At 43.7% G+C, this 15,969-nt stretch overlaps 1 protein-coding gene across 4 annotated transcripts in view; it reads right to left on the reverse strand.

Moving 5' to 3' along the window:
• ZBTB1 (zinc finger and BTB domain containing 1) overlaps nt 1–15,969 on the reverse strand; it is a 300,777-nt gene that overhangs the window by 270,388 nt on the left and 14,420 nt on the right. Inside the window, exon 3 of one of the 4 annotated variants that reach the window (XR_013346442.1) lies at nt 7,739–7,900. Coding sequence is in view for 3 of the 4 variants with exons in the window: in XM_077819486.1 (XP_077675612.1) it covers nt 7,864–7,900 (37 nt within the window). In the remaining variant the exon portion in view is untranslated. Of the gene's footprint in view, nt 1–1,585; nt 2,076–7,393; nt 7,901–11,447; nt 11,467–15,969 lie in introns of those variants that run through there. The other 3 variants (XM_077819487.1, XM_077819486.1, XM_077819488.1) reach the window with 3 other exon arrangements.

Genomic DNA, 15,969 nt, shown 5'->3' on the forward strand with positions numbered 1-15,969 from the left:
ATTCATCTTTATGCATGCCCATTTTTTTACCTACCAACATCATTCTGCATGTGAAAGGCATGCAAAATGCATGTTCCTATCTAAAAGAGAGTATACTCACTATGTGAAGAAAAAAACCAACCAAATAAAATAAAAACTCTATAGTTCAGTCAGTATAACACACCTCCTACATAGGAGTGACAGGCAACATGCAACTACACAGAACAGCAAAATACAGCTCATCTGATTAGTATTGCCAGCTCAAAATTGTCATGAATCAGGCCCTGCAAAATTATGAGACTAGTTTAAAAATCATGAGATTTGTTTAAAATAATACATACTGGGTTTGTATTATTTGCCTTCATGCTTTTTGAAGCATTAGGACACATTTGGGTTGCATTTTAAGATGTTCTCTGGAACCATAAGGGCTAGAAACTTTTTTTTGTTTTTTAATGAAAGCCGAGATTCTCATATAAGTCTGCAAGCTGCTGCTTTAAGAAAAACATCAAATTCATGGGACTTGAAATAAAATCACAAGAGGTGGCAAAACAGGCTAAATGAATTATTGTATGCAGTCTTGTAGCTGTGTCAGTTGCAGAATATTCAAGACACAATATCTTTTCGTGGACCAACTTCTGTTAGTGAGGGAGACAAGCTTTCAAACTTACACAGAGCTCTTCTTCAGGTCACTCTTGTGATTTCAGGGAATGACAGTTTCATATTTAGGATATTAAATATTGCACTTACTTGCATGTATTTCCCATAACCTACTAAAGCATAGATAAGAGCTCAGGTTAAGATTACTGGTTGTATTAATTAGATATACTTGTGTGCTGTGTACTTGGGCTTTCCATCCTTGACTACATTAGACTTGTCTTTAAATTTCCCATTGTTCCCACCAGTGCACAGTCCACTGACAGTAGCAAAGGTGGGAGCTTTAGTGTAGACAGGATGCTAGTAATCATGCTGGGGGGAGAGATAGCTCAGTGGTTTGAGCATTGGCTTACTAAACCCAGGGTTGTGAGTTCCGTCTTTGAGGGGGCCATTTAGGGATCTGGGGCAAAAATTGGGGATTGGTGGACTAGATGACCTCCTGAGGTCCTTTCCAACCTTGATATTCTATGTTTTAACGTCAGTGTTGCATAGATCTTACTTGAGCAGTATTAAAACACTGACAGCCATCTACACTTGTATTCCCACTATTCCTGCCACTGTAGACCTGGAATGGCAGGAAAACTTAACAGGGAAAAAAGAAAGATCTAGTGCAAATACAGCTTAACTATCTACTTTGTATTCATGACTCAGTACATCTTTATTATTCATTTTGATTCAATTAGCTAATGTTTAGTATAAAGCACTTTGGAGCGAATGGAACTGTATCAGTGCTAAAGATTTCTCTTATTTTTCTCTTTACTTTGTTTTCACTGTGTATTGCCTCAGTTTCCCAAACTGTCCATCTTATCAGGCAAATGGAAAAAAATTGGGAATGCAGAGGAAGCAGATATTAGCTGGAGCTATATTCTGTTGCTGTGCTGGCTTTTACCCAGGCAAGAGAAGAGAAGATACTAAATGAGATTAATAAGCAGACCTTTGAATAATAAAATTTTATTAAAGATACTGTATCAAAACATGAATTAGGAATTTAAAGTAATACCTTTAAAATCTAGGATGCCCCCAATGCTGTTTTACAGAGACTACAAATAATTGCTATGTTACAGCAGTCACAGCCTGCTCCAGACCCCCTTTGCATAAGTAATTTGGGTAGGCCCAGAGTGGTGCAATGTTATCCGTTAAAGCTGTGTACATTTCCCTCTTCTTGCCTTGTAGGTGTTGCAAATCCTGACAGTCCCACAGGTTTCCCATTCTCTCTGGAAGATTAGCTCCATTTCCTGTCAATGTCTTAGCTATGTTGTGTCTTCTCCCTGAAGGACTCTCCAGTGGGTTCTGTCTCTCTCCTCTTTTCATGTTCACACTTGAATCGTCTTTTTTACTGTTGTTTTAAAATAGCCACAGGGCCAGACACATGAACATCCCCAGCAGTACTGGATCCTTTAAAGGTGTGGTAACGTATTCTTGATCTCCCTTTACACTTCTACCTGTTAAAATATTTAGGAGTATATAATCAAATAAAGCATCCCAACCCACAGATACTCTAATATTTTTTTCTAGCATTTGTACACTGTAGCAGCTTTATAGAACTATAAAGAGAAAGGCAAGCCTAGGCACATGGCCTACACAAGCAGCACTATAGACAATATGCTAAGCATGTCAAAGAAAAGACAGTTACCTTTTCCATAACTGGTGTTCTTCAAGATGTGTTGCTCATGTCTATTCCATAATAGGTGGAATGCACATGCACCGGTACCAGAAGTTTTTCCCCTAGCAGTACCTGCAGGGGGGAGCACCCCCCCTGCAAACCCTGGAGCGGCGCCTGCCTGGCGCGGTATAAGGGTGGGCTGTGCTCCCCCCACCCTCAGTTCCTTCTTGCCAGACCACTCCGACAGAGGGGAAGGAGGGTGGTATGTGGAAGAGACATGAGCAACACATCTCGAAGAACACCAGTTACGGAAAAGGTAACTGTCTTCAAGTGATTGCTCATGTGTATTCCACAATAGGCGATTCCAAGCTATATCTGTTGGAGGTGGGTAGGAGTTCACAAGTTCTCAGGACGGAGTACCACCTTGCTGAACCTGGCATCATCCCAGGCCTAGGAGACGATCGCATAGTGCGAGGTGAACGTGTGAACCAAAGACTACGTGGTGGCCCTACAAATGTCCTGGATGGGGACGTGGGCCACGAAGGCAGTCGACGAGGCATGCGCCCGAATCGAGTCTGCCCTCACAATGGGCGGCAGGGGAATCCCCACCAGTTCATAACAGGAACAGATGCACAAAGTGATCTACTTAGAAAGCCGCTGAGTGGAAATCAGCTGACCCTTCACTCGCTCAGCTGAGGTGATGAAAGTTGTGAAGACTTTCTGAACGGCTTGGTTCACTCGAGGTAGAAAGCCAGAGCTTGCCTCACGTAGAGCATGTGGAGATGGTGTTCCTCATTAGTGGCGTGAGTCTTGGGGCAGAGGACTGGCAAAAAAATGTCCTGACCCATATGGTAGGTGGAGACCACCTTCGGGAGGAACACAGGGTGTGGGCGGAGCTGGACCTTGTCCTTATGAAAAACTGTATACTGCGGTTCGGAGGTTAGCGCCCTGAGCTCTGAGACCCACCTGGCCAATGTGATAGCTACCAGGAAGGCCACCTTCCACGAGAGGTGAGACCAGGAACATGTGGTCAGTGGTTCAAATGGGGCCCTTGTGAGATGAGCCAGCACCAGGTTTAGGTCCCACTATGGAAGCAGGGGCTTGGAATATGGGTATAGACAGTCCAAACCCTTAAGGAACCGGCCGGTCATAGCAAGGGAAAATACCATGTGCCCTTGCACCGGGGATGAAAGGCTGATATGGCTGCCAAGTGTACCCTTGGTACCCTTGGTACAAGGGAGATCCTGTACTGATGACTGTGCTTCGCTGGAGAGCCCAGAGAGCAGAAGCCATGACGCCCGTCTCATGGACACCACTGAGGCCATGGACCGTGCAGCCGTGTCTGCTGCATCCAAAGCGGCCTGCAGCAATGCCCTTGCAGCCACCGTCCCTTCCTCCACGAGTGCCTTAAACTCCTTCTTATTGTGCTCCCGGAGGGAGTCCTCAAACTTGGGGAGGGATTCCCAGAGGTTAAACTTGTAGCGACCCAGGAGAGCCTGATGGTTTGGTACTCGTAGCTGAAAGCTTGACGACGAATAAACTTTTCTCCCGAAAGTATCCAGCCTCCAGAAGTCTTTGTTTTTGGGGGTCGGGGACGGTTGCCCCTGCCGCTCCCTGTGGTTGACCGACTCGACCACCAAGGATTTGGGTGCCGGGGGGGGGGGTATACAGATACTCGGGTCCCTTTGTGGGTACAAAGTACTTGCGCTCCACCTTTTTAGAGATGGGAGCCAACGAGGCTGGTGTTTGCCACAGGGCATTTGAAATTCTTGCCACCCCTTCATGGAGCAGCAAGGCCACCCTGCCCGGTGATGAAGGGGACAGCACATTGAACAGGGAGTCTGAGGGCTCTTCCATCTCCTCAGCCTGGAGATGGAGGCTCACTGCCCCCCTTTTTAGGAGGTCTTGGTCAGCCTGGTAGTCCTCCTGCGGGATGGAGCAGGGCGGAGCTCCAATCAGCTCCTCCAGAAAGGGCGATGCTGGTGTGGTGCTTTTGGTGTCGTCCAGCACCGGAGGATCCACCACCTGGTCGGACTCGGGCATGGTACCAAGGACACAGGTCCCACCGACCTTTTTTCTGGCGGTCTAAAGATGGACGCTGACAGTGCTTCCGAGGCCCAGGTCACCAAGCAAGCCCCACTGGGGGCTGCGCTGGAGGCCATGGTGCCCACTGGTACCACTGGGACAGCCACAACATTTGGTGCCATTGCGCTTGCTGAGGCACCAGCGGGGCCGGCTGTTAGGGCTGGTTAGCTTAGCCTGTAGACAGGCGGCTGTGAGGGGAGGCTGGGCTGGCACATGATCCGCTGCTGCCTCTGGACCGGGACTGTCGGCGGTGCTGGGATCTATGTCTGCCATGGGACCGCAATCTCGACGCAGAGGAGCAGCACAGATGGTAGTAGCTGCTCCGCGAACGGCCTTGATGGGTGGACCTGTGTCAGTGAGACGCTAGTGATGGACACCCGGGGCTACGGTGCCTTTGCGGAGACTTGGAACGGGAGTCCGAGCGGGAATGGCGTCGATGATTGTGCCACGACAGACTGTGGTATCTCCTGTGAGACAAGGACCATTGGCGACGTCCGCCATTGTCCCGTCAATATTCACTTTGTGAAGACGTGTGGTGCCGGGAGTCCCAGTCAGACGGCACCCATCCGGACAGTCTGGCCAGCGTTGAGGGCGATCCAATTGGACTGAGCCCTGAACGGTCGCTGGGCGGTGAGCAGGAACGTTCCCTCGACCGAGACTGGTACCGGGCCAGTGGCGACTGCAGTGATCCCAGCGGCGGCTTGATTCTGGAGTGTGGGGCCAACATCGGCGGAGCTCCGGGCATCGACGTGACGTCCTTGGCTGCTTGGAGGGCTTCGGGTGTAGATGGCATCCAGACATCCGGAGAGGCCTGCTCCGAAGGGGCCAGGCTACTCAGCTCAACGTGAGTTGGAGGCCTAGGGCCTGATGGGGATCAAGGACTACCTGACATGGGCCTAGCCTCTGTCCCAGACTTCCCTCGGTGCTGTTGCGAAGAGGGAGTCTTTCTGGTCATCTTGGCGTAGCCTGTGGATGAGGAGCGGTGCCGACTGGATGATGGTACCGGAGGGTCTCTGTGTACCGACGCTGCGGTGCCAGGTACCAGTTTGGATCGGTGTGCCGGGGTCGGGGCCAGCGCAACTCCATCAGGATGGCCCGGAGCCTAATGTCCCTTTCTTTTTTAGTCCAGGGCTTGAAAGACTTGCAGATCTTGCGCCTTTCGCTGATATGGGTTTCTCCCAAGCCGCGCAAACAATCCGCATGTGGGTCGCTCCTTGGCATAGAGCGCCTACAAGAGCCGCACGACTTAAAGGCTCGGGTGCGGGGCATGCCCCGGTCCTGGCTCAATGACTAACTAAACTAACTGAATTAGCTAACTGACTACAGTACTACTGAACAAACAAAGAGTTCTGGGGACGAGCTGCAGCAAATCTGGAGCTGAGCAGTTCTGACGCACCTTCACTGGCAGCAAGAAGGAACTGAGGGTGGAGGGAGTGCAGCCCCCCTCCCCTTATAACGTGCCAGACAGGCGCTGCTCCAAGGGTTGCGGGGGGGAGCTCCCCCTGTGAGTACTGCTAGGGGAAAAGCTTCCGGCACCAGTGCACGTGGCGAGCACGCACACCTATTGTGGAATACACATGAGCAATCTCTCGAAGAAGAAGCAAGCAAATGCAAGTTATAAGTAAAAATATGCACAAACGCTTCTCTATATAACAATTATTGCTTAAGAAAAGCATAACATCTTTTTACAGCCATAAGTAGAATCAGTGAGATGCAAAGCTATAGCAGTATATAATGCTAAATCAATATTTTTAGTCTACTGAAATGTCTGAATCTGATCCATTTTGATCTGTAGGGGGAAAGCTTAATGTTTTTTTTTAATCTATCCAAACCCTGAATGCCTTGTTCTCTGTTCTCCTTATTTAGCTGGAAATCTTAGGAATGCTAAGATGCTTGAGTCAGAAAATGAATGCCTCCTTCTCTCCTTTAGGCCCACCTTGCAAGGCTCACATGCCCAGCAAAGTGCATACTGTTCCCTTTGAAGATTATTTCACAATCACTCATGTCCACGGCCAATCAGTCTATCACATTAATTCACCAATCTTGTAATAGGATTCCAGCACTATCTCCTTACCCCTACTTATAAGTACTGTGCTTCACAGATCTTCAATATCAAGATCAGAAATTGGTGATGGCAGTAGGGAGGCAACAGGCAAATTAAAGTCTCCAAGCCCGTTGCCAACTGTGTCCACATATCTATTTAGGGGACACCATCATAGGGCCTAATCACATCAGCCACACTATCAGAGGCTCGTTCACCTGCACATCTACCAATGTGATATATGCCATCATGTGCCAGCAATGCCCCTGTGCCATGTACATTGGTCAAACTGGACAGTCTCTACATAAAAGAATAAATGGACACAAATCAAATATCAAGAATTAGAACATTCAAAAACCAGTCGGAGAACATTTCAATCTCTTTGGTCACTCGATTACAGACCTAAAAGTGGCAATTCTTCAACAAAAAAACTTCAAAAACAGACTCCAACGAGAGACTGCTGAATTGGAATTAATTTGCAAACTGGATACAATTAACTTAGGCTTGAATAAAGGCTGGGAGTGGATGGGTCATTACACAAAGTAAAACTATTTCCCCATGTTTATTCCCCCCACCTCCCCCCACGTTCCTCAGATGTTCTTGTCAACTGCTGGAAATGGCCCACCTTGATTATCCTACAGAAGGTTTTTTCTCCCCCACTCTCCTTCTGGTAATAGCTCACCATACCTGATCACTCTTGTTACAGTGTGTATGGTAACACCCATTGTTTCATGTTCTCTGTGTATATAAATCTCCACACTGTATTTTCCACTAAATGCATCCGATTAAGTGAGCTGTAGCTCACGAAAGCTTATGCTCAAATAAATTTATTAATCTCTAAGGTGCCACAAGTCCTCCTTTTCTTTTTGCAAATACAGACTAACACAGCTGCTACTCTGAAACCTGTCATCTCTGGACCGGGAGCCTCAGTGCCGGTTGTATCCTTCCACATGACCCCACATAGTTTTGGGGTTTTTTACCTTATTCTCCAGACTAGAACAAACGTGGATGTTGTTTTAACTCTTTATTATTGTAGTTGCCCTGAATACATTAAAATTAGATCTTGTTAATTTGTATTGATGAAATTCTAAATTTTTTTAAAAGTCTAAAGGTTTTGATAGCAACCTTCGCCATTTTCATTTTAGAAAAGGACTGCAGCAAGTGATTAGCAGGGTTTGGCAGCCCATTTCAGTGTAGTCTTCAACACCTAGCATATGGCTCCTATGGTTATCTGCCCTGAGAGATGAAATTTCAGTTTGTTTTCCAGAGATGTAAGTAGAGTCACATGTAAGTCAGTTTTATAATACAATATGGAGACAAGTCCCAAAGGGCTTTTACTGAGCACTCTAATTCGACTCTGCTGTTGGTGCCATTACCAGCTGGTGTAGTCTGTCAGCAAGGCAAAGATGGTGCTAGTTCAGGTCTGGCATATGTGGTTCTGAGTTTAAAGAAGTCTTTTGCACACTGCTTCTCCCCCATGTCCTCTTCAAACTTGGATCTTTCAATTCCTCAGAAGCTTAGATGTCCCTATTTCACTACTGCCACACGAAAGAAATGCAAGAAAAATATCAAGAGGCAGAAGCCCACACTCAGGTGCCGTCCCATTATCCTTCCCACCTCTATGCTTTGTTTTTGCTTTAGATGTTACTTTTTCAGTTGTACTCACAATGGACATCAAGTTAGGGAACCATGTCACTTAAAAAGATTTTTCTCTCCCCTCACTCCCAATTAATCTTAAACATTGTCCCAAGTTTGTCCCAAGTTTGTTCCAAAAGTGAACTTTTCATTTTGATTAAATATGTTGCCCTTCTTTCTTTTTGATCCAGTTCTCAACACTTTAGTAAGGACTTGTGGTTTATGGCTTGACTTAGTGGTTAAGAGAGAGCTGCCTCCCTTCAACTGGTCTCGTAGGTTGGGGCAGTCGCCCTTCTGAAAGAATGCTCCATATTTGTCTTAGTCTCTTCAGTTTGTTGTTGAGCTATGTTGTAACAATGCTATTGAACCCAAACAGGTAGCCCTACTCGGCCAAATTCAATCCTGGTGCAAGCACTTACAACTCTCCTTAAAGTCACTGGGCCAAATGCATTTGTGACAAATGTCAGCATAAGTTAAACATCAGGCGTAAACTGTCCAGAAAACAGACGTGGATTTAAACTGTAAAGATAATCCTATTTGTTGCATTTCCTGTTATTTGCCTTTTGCCCTGTTGGTGTATAAATTGCACCTTCTTGACTGTCAAATGGTGGAAGGAACACTCCTTACATCCATTACTTACATACATTTTCTGATCAACTTACACCTGATGTGTACGTTTTATCTCTGTTTAAATCACAGCTGTATTGGACCCAATATGTCTACATAACTTTCTGTATTGGATGATAGGTGATGCTTTCCAGTACGTCTCATTGAACTGAAGGATGCCTCATGACTTTGATTTGACCAGTTTACAGTTAGAGAAATGCCCTTGTTTTGTTCAGAAAAAAGGATTTATTGCATTCAAACTGAGTAAAATCATACCAAATTATTAATTTTCTCTATGAATATTAATGTTTATACAAGGAGCTGGACTGATAACCTTGTAAAATCAAAGATCTCTGTGTATCCACAGATCACATACAGCTCAGGCAGAAGCACTCGTAAACCTCTTTACGCCACCCCTCTAAAGTCCACAAAGTGATTTTGCAGGGACCACCTTTCGGAGTGGGAAGGTAGCATTAGTCATCGTGCACATTAATGCTTGATCTTTCTGACGAGATTGCAAAAAGATGGTTGATTAGTGCCAACTGTAGTGGTAGTTTATGTACTGGGCTGTCCCCACCAGCTCACTTTGCAAACCAGTGAACAGTTGCCATTGCTGATGATTTTAAGCCCCCTAGTGAGCTAAATGAGATTTGAACTTGCCAGCCACAGTAGAAAGCTCTGTATCCTACTACCAATCTGTAAAGTCATCCCAGTTACCCTAAGAGCAGATGTTTTAAATGAAGTCAGAGCCTCAGCAGAATCTGATTCTGCAATCTTCAAATATTCAAGTCTCAACTAAACTACAGTCAATCTCTGTTTAAATAAAAGTGGACATGTTTTAAATTAACCACCAGATGGAGCCCACACAACCCTAAGGAACAGAAATATATTGACATTGGCAGAGAGAATAAATTTGTTAGTCTCTAAGGTGCTACAGGTTCTCCTGTTCTTTTGATAAACAGTGTAGCCTTCTTAAAAATCAGAGCAAATTTGTGATCTGTTTTGCTGTTTGTAAACAAAATGAGGGGTTGGACGGACAACAAGTTGGCTCTGTATTATATATCTGTATAGCTACTTACTCTTTTTGCATACACTGCAATTATGTCAGGTCGAGGGGACAAACTTGGCCTATACATACATGTACAAATAATAAAAGATATTACTTAGAGATTTTCTCAAGTCTGGTGATTTAGCCAGCCAAAGAAAAATTCTAAAGGGCCATCTTCCAGAACTCAGCCAGGGAGAGTAGAGGGACACAATAGGTCAAAAATTTCCTTCCCCACACCACTTTCTACAGGCCAAATGGAAATCAGAGATTGAGGAAAAGTCCTATTAAAACATGTAAGGGAGATGGTGCACCCACTACGGTAACTGATAGTGGCAGCAGCTTCCCATGCCCATTCTTTAATGATTCTTGAAAGGTGGGGCTCCAATTCATGCACCCAGCTTGTATGTTTTAAATAAATAGCCCATACGCTATCCCACACCCTCTCGGGTTTATGCATAGGCTGCTGTCCCCTGGTGAGGGAGAAAAGCAGGCATAGGTATGGAGTTGTGGTGCATGGAAGGTGCACAGCTAATTTAAACACACGTGGGACTGGTTTGTTTTGATTAGCAGACCAAGATCGCAGACCAAGATAGTTAGTTCTGGGGCATAGAAGGCCACAGACAATTTCTGCTGTTATTTGCTCTAAGTTGCTCTGCTTCAAGCTAATTTTTAGTAGTCTGTTTGTATTTGGGGTCCTGACTACACTGTATTTGACCAGATATTTGACATTCCCAAAAGGAAACTTCCTTGCACTGGTCATTTAATTATTCTCACAAACAAAACAAAGCAAGGGGAATTGACGCATTATATCAGTGAATTTTCAGATATTTCAATTGACTGATTTTTCTGTTTGTGCTAATTTTTGGTTACTCAGGAGCTTTAATACCAAACATATAGGCCTGTCTGTCCTGGCAGCAGGACCCACATTGACACATGATAAACTGCAATTAAACACCATCCTTGTTCGAAAGGTGCTACTATCATTTCCCAAACCGTTACAGATCAGACCCAATGCTGTTACTTAGGGCTAGTCTACAAGGCTTTGCTGATGCAGCTATAGCTGTATAGCTATACTGGCAGAGCATCCTGGTGGAGTTCCAACTTATTCCGAGAAATGGAGATCTTTTGGCTGGATACATAAATCTCCTCTCCAAATGTCATAAGCTATATTGGCAAAAGGACTCGTTGGCTGCTATAGCTGCACCTACCTAGGTTTTTTTTGCCAGCATAGCTATGTCAGTGAGGGGTGCGGGTTTTTTCACCTAGGCATTCTGACAAAACTGAAACATGGACCTGGTTGTGCGGCAGACAATGCCAGAGCTACACTACAAAGCTAATTTGTTTTGTTAACAGAACATTACAGGTGCACTCAAATGTCGGGGTATGTCAGAATTAAGGCTGCCAGCATAACCTTAACTGGCTATTTGTGTAAATGCATTCCAATTCAGGCCTGGGTTGATTCATGCTATTTTAAGTATGTCTACACTTGAAACACTACAGTGTAGACACTCGCTACAGCGACAGAAGAGGCTTTTCCATTGTTCTAGTTAATCCACCTCCCCGAGAGGCAGTAGTTAGGTCGATGGAAGAATTGGAGGGATGGATTTTTTATACCCCTCAGATTAGCTATGCTAATGTAAGTTTTCAGTGTAGACCAGCCCATAATGTCTCATACAAAGTTTTCTACAATTTTAGAAGCACATACATAGTAGGAAAATAAAGCTGTACAAATCCTTATCTGAGGGAAACAGGAGGGAGTGTAATCTCTCTGGAATTATTCAGCTCCAGGCCCTTCCAGGGATTTGGGGGCTCTATCTGTGGAGAGAGGGAGGAGATCACTTTTTTCTGCCCGTCAGTTTTGAAGTAGAGTTAACTCTGATAACCACTTCTACTTGTGGTAGCAAGAAGGAGGAAAGAAAGGAGGAAATGGAAGGTGCCTGTTGTAGTGTTGCCAACTAACTCTTGTCATTTTATCATTTGTTTCTTAAACCACTAGCTCCCAGATTCATGTGAAAGTAAAAATCTCATACATATCTAAATAAAAAAAAAACTCATGAGTTTTAAGCCAATTTTTGAATGCTTGGGGTTGGCAATACTGATGTCGCAACAACTGTAGCAATGTGGCTCCACTGAAAACACTCTGCCCTGAAGCTGAGGAGACAGGTAAGGGAGCTCAAAAGTAGTGCAGACACACTTTGCTTCCAGTGAATTCCTATGATCCAAACAGATCTCTAGGGGTTTGGGAATTTGGGGACAGAACCTTCTCATTTCATCCGAGGGGCCTAATGCCAATTACAGAATCTCATTAATTTTTTTTACTCACCTCCTGCTGCATAATATCTAGGACTAAATTCTTATTCAGCACTTAGGCAAAACTCTCACTGATGTGAATGGCTAATTAGCTTGCGTAAAAGCTGAGCGAAGGCACCGGGACTGGACATAGAGATCAAAGTTCTTTCATGAACTGCAAGAATTAGCTTTTTTCTCCCACAGGAAGTGCTAAAAGCAGCATTGTTTTTGTGGTTGTATCTGCATGAAGACTTCTGGTGTAGTATTTTCAAAGAAATTAGCAAAGGATGAAGGCTTCTTGTTTCCCCATTAAAGATATGAATGAAGAAGAATTAAAATAAGGTGTAAAGAAATCAATCCTACTATGAGACAGGCCCATATTTTTAAAGTGACCACTAACTGTGTGTATTTCATTTGATGCCCTTCGGTGCTGATTGTCAGAAGCACCTCCATTGACTTCAGATAGAGTTGAGGGTGCTCAACACTTTTGAAATTCAGGCCTTTGTGACTCATTTGGGGACAAGTTGGGCACTCCAGATAAATGGCCAGGTGAAAACCTGCACCTTAGGTGATCAGCTAGTGATTTCTCGTCCCATGAATGTATGACATTGTTCTTAAATATGCTCATGTAAAACTCCCTAATATAGTTACAGTTCTCAACATTCATAAAGAATGCACACAGAAAAGTATCACCGCTGGAAGCAGTCTCGCTGGAAGTATAATGCACAATATTGTTTCCCTACTAGTTCTTGAGAAAATATTATGAGTTATTTGTAGACAAAAATGACATGAAGAAAGACAGATTCCAGCAACATTTCCACTCAATGCTGGCACCAGTTCACACAAGCCTATGAAAAGCAGCAAAGGCTGTTCATTTCAGTGCTGAATATTTTTGTCAAGATGAATCCATTCCTGAACCATGCTGTCTCTTTCTCTGTTACAAATTAAGATTTTTTTCTTTTAGGAAAAAAAGGTTCACAATTCATTTCAGCGTCATGGCAGTGACTCTGTAGATAAGACTGGAGAAGATATTTAATTTATAACTTCTATTTTCACCCTTTTTTAACCTCTTCCTCCTCAAAATCCTTTTGCACTGAAATGTCTCAAGAATAGTTAGCAGAAAGATGATTTTTTTTGAAGTTGGAAGAAAATCAGGAAAGTAATTTACAGTCACTAAGAACAGCAAGAGCTTTTAAAAATGTGTTCCTAATTTTTTAAAATTAGCTTTTAGCTTAAAGCCAGCTTATTTTAAAAGTTCAAAATAGCCATTCGCTTCGTCCTGTGGGGGCACGTCTTGAAAACAACTGGGTTAGAATTAAGAAAGTTAGAAAAGTTTTGATTCTTAACCCCTATTAGATAGGTGAGCCCCTAAGAGCCCCTATCTTGCAAATAACAGATATGAAGCTGCTATTACATGTATCTTCTTAACTTCCATAAGGTACTTATCCCCTCTGAGCCTCAACAGTTATGCCATCAGAGTTGTAGGGGATGAAAACCTCCCCTTCCCACTGAGTGAATGTGTGTGTTGGTGGGGGGGATGTTATCCAGCATATAGCAAGAGAACAAAAAAGGCTCCCCAGACCATATCTGAAGGGTAAGTTGAATAGAGAAAGGGATTATGTACAGGTCTCTCTGCCCTTTATGTAGATTTGGTGGCTTTTCCCCTTGTCAAGAGAGTGGGTATGTGGACAGAGACAGAGACTTGTTAATCATGTATGTGAGGCAGATCCATGTGTAAGAACCATTCCTGTCAGGTGTTTAAATTAATAGCTTAGCTGCAAGGAAACCTTTACAAACAAGTTCTTAAAAATGTGAAACTGCCTGTGCAGTACCAAACCTACAGCTGGCTTAACAGCATTTGTTATATTTAACAGCTCATTCCAGATCATTACAAACTCCCTGTTTAGCTCTCAGTAAGTCCTGAGAGCAGAGATGTGGTTGCCAGTAAAATTTTTTTCAAAGTTGCAACCCACACCACTGCCAGGATGTGGAAAGCAGCAGCAGAACAGTGAGAAATCACTGGACATAGGAATAACAAAGCACCCGAAGATACAGGGGTGGGAGAGGCAGAGAATCAAGAGAGTGCTCATTTTCCTTTGGAAAAATAAGTAACTATTAGTCTTTTTTAAAACATGGTCCTACATGTATATAGCGCCTTTTATCTGCAAAGATCCCAAGCAATTTACAGTATTACATATATACAGTCTAAACATGCATAGGATTCCAGTTAGTATAGGAAGTGGATACAGAGAAACTATGGCAAGAAGAATAAAACTACAAGTGTGATAAACAGAACTCTACATCAAGAATTTCTGTTCCTCCTTCACTGTCTTTCAAGTAACAATGAGATTTCCAGGGATTTGTTTTTGTTTTACTGAAAATGTTTCAACACTATTTAGTACTGTATTTGCTTTTTGAGCATCTGTCTCTTCAATGGGGTGTTTTTTTAAAACACTACCCTACCACTGTGGGGGAGCAGGAACATGGTAATTTTGTCTTTATTGCATCCATATCATTATGTTCTCTGAAGAACATTCCACTGCCCTTAGTCAGCATTATTAAATGGTCTGCATACTCTTGTTTAGCTCCCTTTCACCCACTCTCTTGTCTCATTGGCACGATTTCAATTTTTTTCTCTTCTCTTGCCATTCTAATCCTCTCTATCAGCCACTCCAGGCCTTTCTTTCAGCTTTCTCATGCTGTTCTTATACCTGCTTTCATAGAATCATAGAACTGGAAGGGACCTCAAGACGTCATCTAGCCCAGTCCCTTGCACTCAAGGCAGTAGTAAGTATGATCTAGAGACCATCCCTGATAGGTGTTTGTCCAATCTGCTTTTAAAAATCCCTAATGATGGAGATTCCACAACCTCCCTAGGCAATGTATTCCAGTGCTTAAGCACTCTGACAGTTAGGAAGTTTTTCCTAATGTCCAACTTAAACCGCAATTTAAGCCCACTGCTTCTTGTCCTATCCTCAGAGGTTAAGAACAATTTTTCTCCCTGCTCCTTGTAACAATCTTTTATGTACTTTAAAACTGTTATCATGCCCCCTTCTCCAGACTAAACAAACACAATTTTTTCAATCTTCCCTCATAGGTCATGTTTTCTAGACCTTTAATAATTTTTGTTGCTCTTCTCTGGACTTTCTTCAATTTGTCCACATCTTTCCTGAAATGTGGCACCCACAACTGGACACAATACTTCAGTTGGGGCCTAATCAGCATGGAGTAGAGCAGAAGAATTACTTCTCGGGTCTTGCTTACATCACTCCTGCTAATACATCCCAGAATGATGTTTGCTTTTTTTACAACAGCGTTACACTGTTGACTCATATTTAGCTTGTGATCCAATATGACCCCCAGATCTCTTTCTGCAGTACTCCTTCCTAGGCAGTCATTTCCCATTTTATATGTGAGCAACTAATTGTTCCTTCCTACTTGGAGTACTTTGCATTTGTCCTTATGAATTTCATCCTATTTACTTTAGACTTTCTCCATTTTTTCCAGATCATTCTGAGTTTTAATCCTATCCTCCAAAGCACTTGCAACCCCTCCCAGCTTGGTATCGTCCACAAATTTTATAAGTCTATCATGACAACAGTGTTTCTTCCCATCTCTCCCATAGCCCAGTTGCAGTACTCCCTGATTTGTCCTTACTCCCTTTGATTTGTTCACAGGAACTCTTGATTCTTTTCATTCCCTCTTGGACCTTCCCAACCATTCTGTGCCTCTTTGCCTGATCTTCTCTGAACTTCTCCATGATGCTTCAATTCACTCTCCTGGATCACCAAGTGAGCATTATTTCCAGGGCACATATATGTAAACTCAGAGAAGTTCTGGTTCTTCCACTGCCCAAGCTGGTAAAAGCTGGGAGTGCATCAAATCGTCCTCCAGCAAATTCCTCTGATTGAAAGAGAAGTGTTAGAGGGCTTTAGAGAGAACTGAAGAACGCCTCACTGAGAAAGGAAAGGCCACTACAACACAGCTTGCAATGGGAAAACGGTGGTATTCTGGGGAATCACTGAAAAA

The sequence above is a fragment of the Eretmochelys imbricata genome, chromosome 6 (assembly GCF_965152235.1).
Source record: "Eretmochelys imbricata isolate rEreImb1 chromosome 6, rEreImb1.hap1, whole genome shotgun sequence".
In the NCBI taxonomy this organism is placed as follows: domain Eukaryota; kingdom Metazoa; phylum Chordata; order Testudines; family Cheloniidae; genus Eretmochelys; species Eretmochelys imbricata.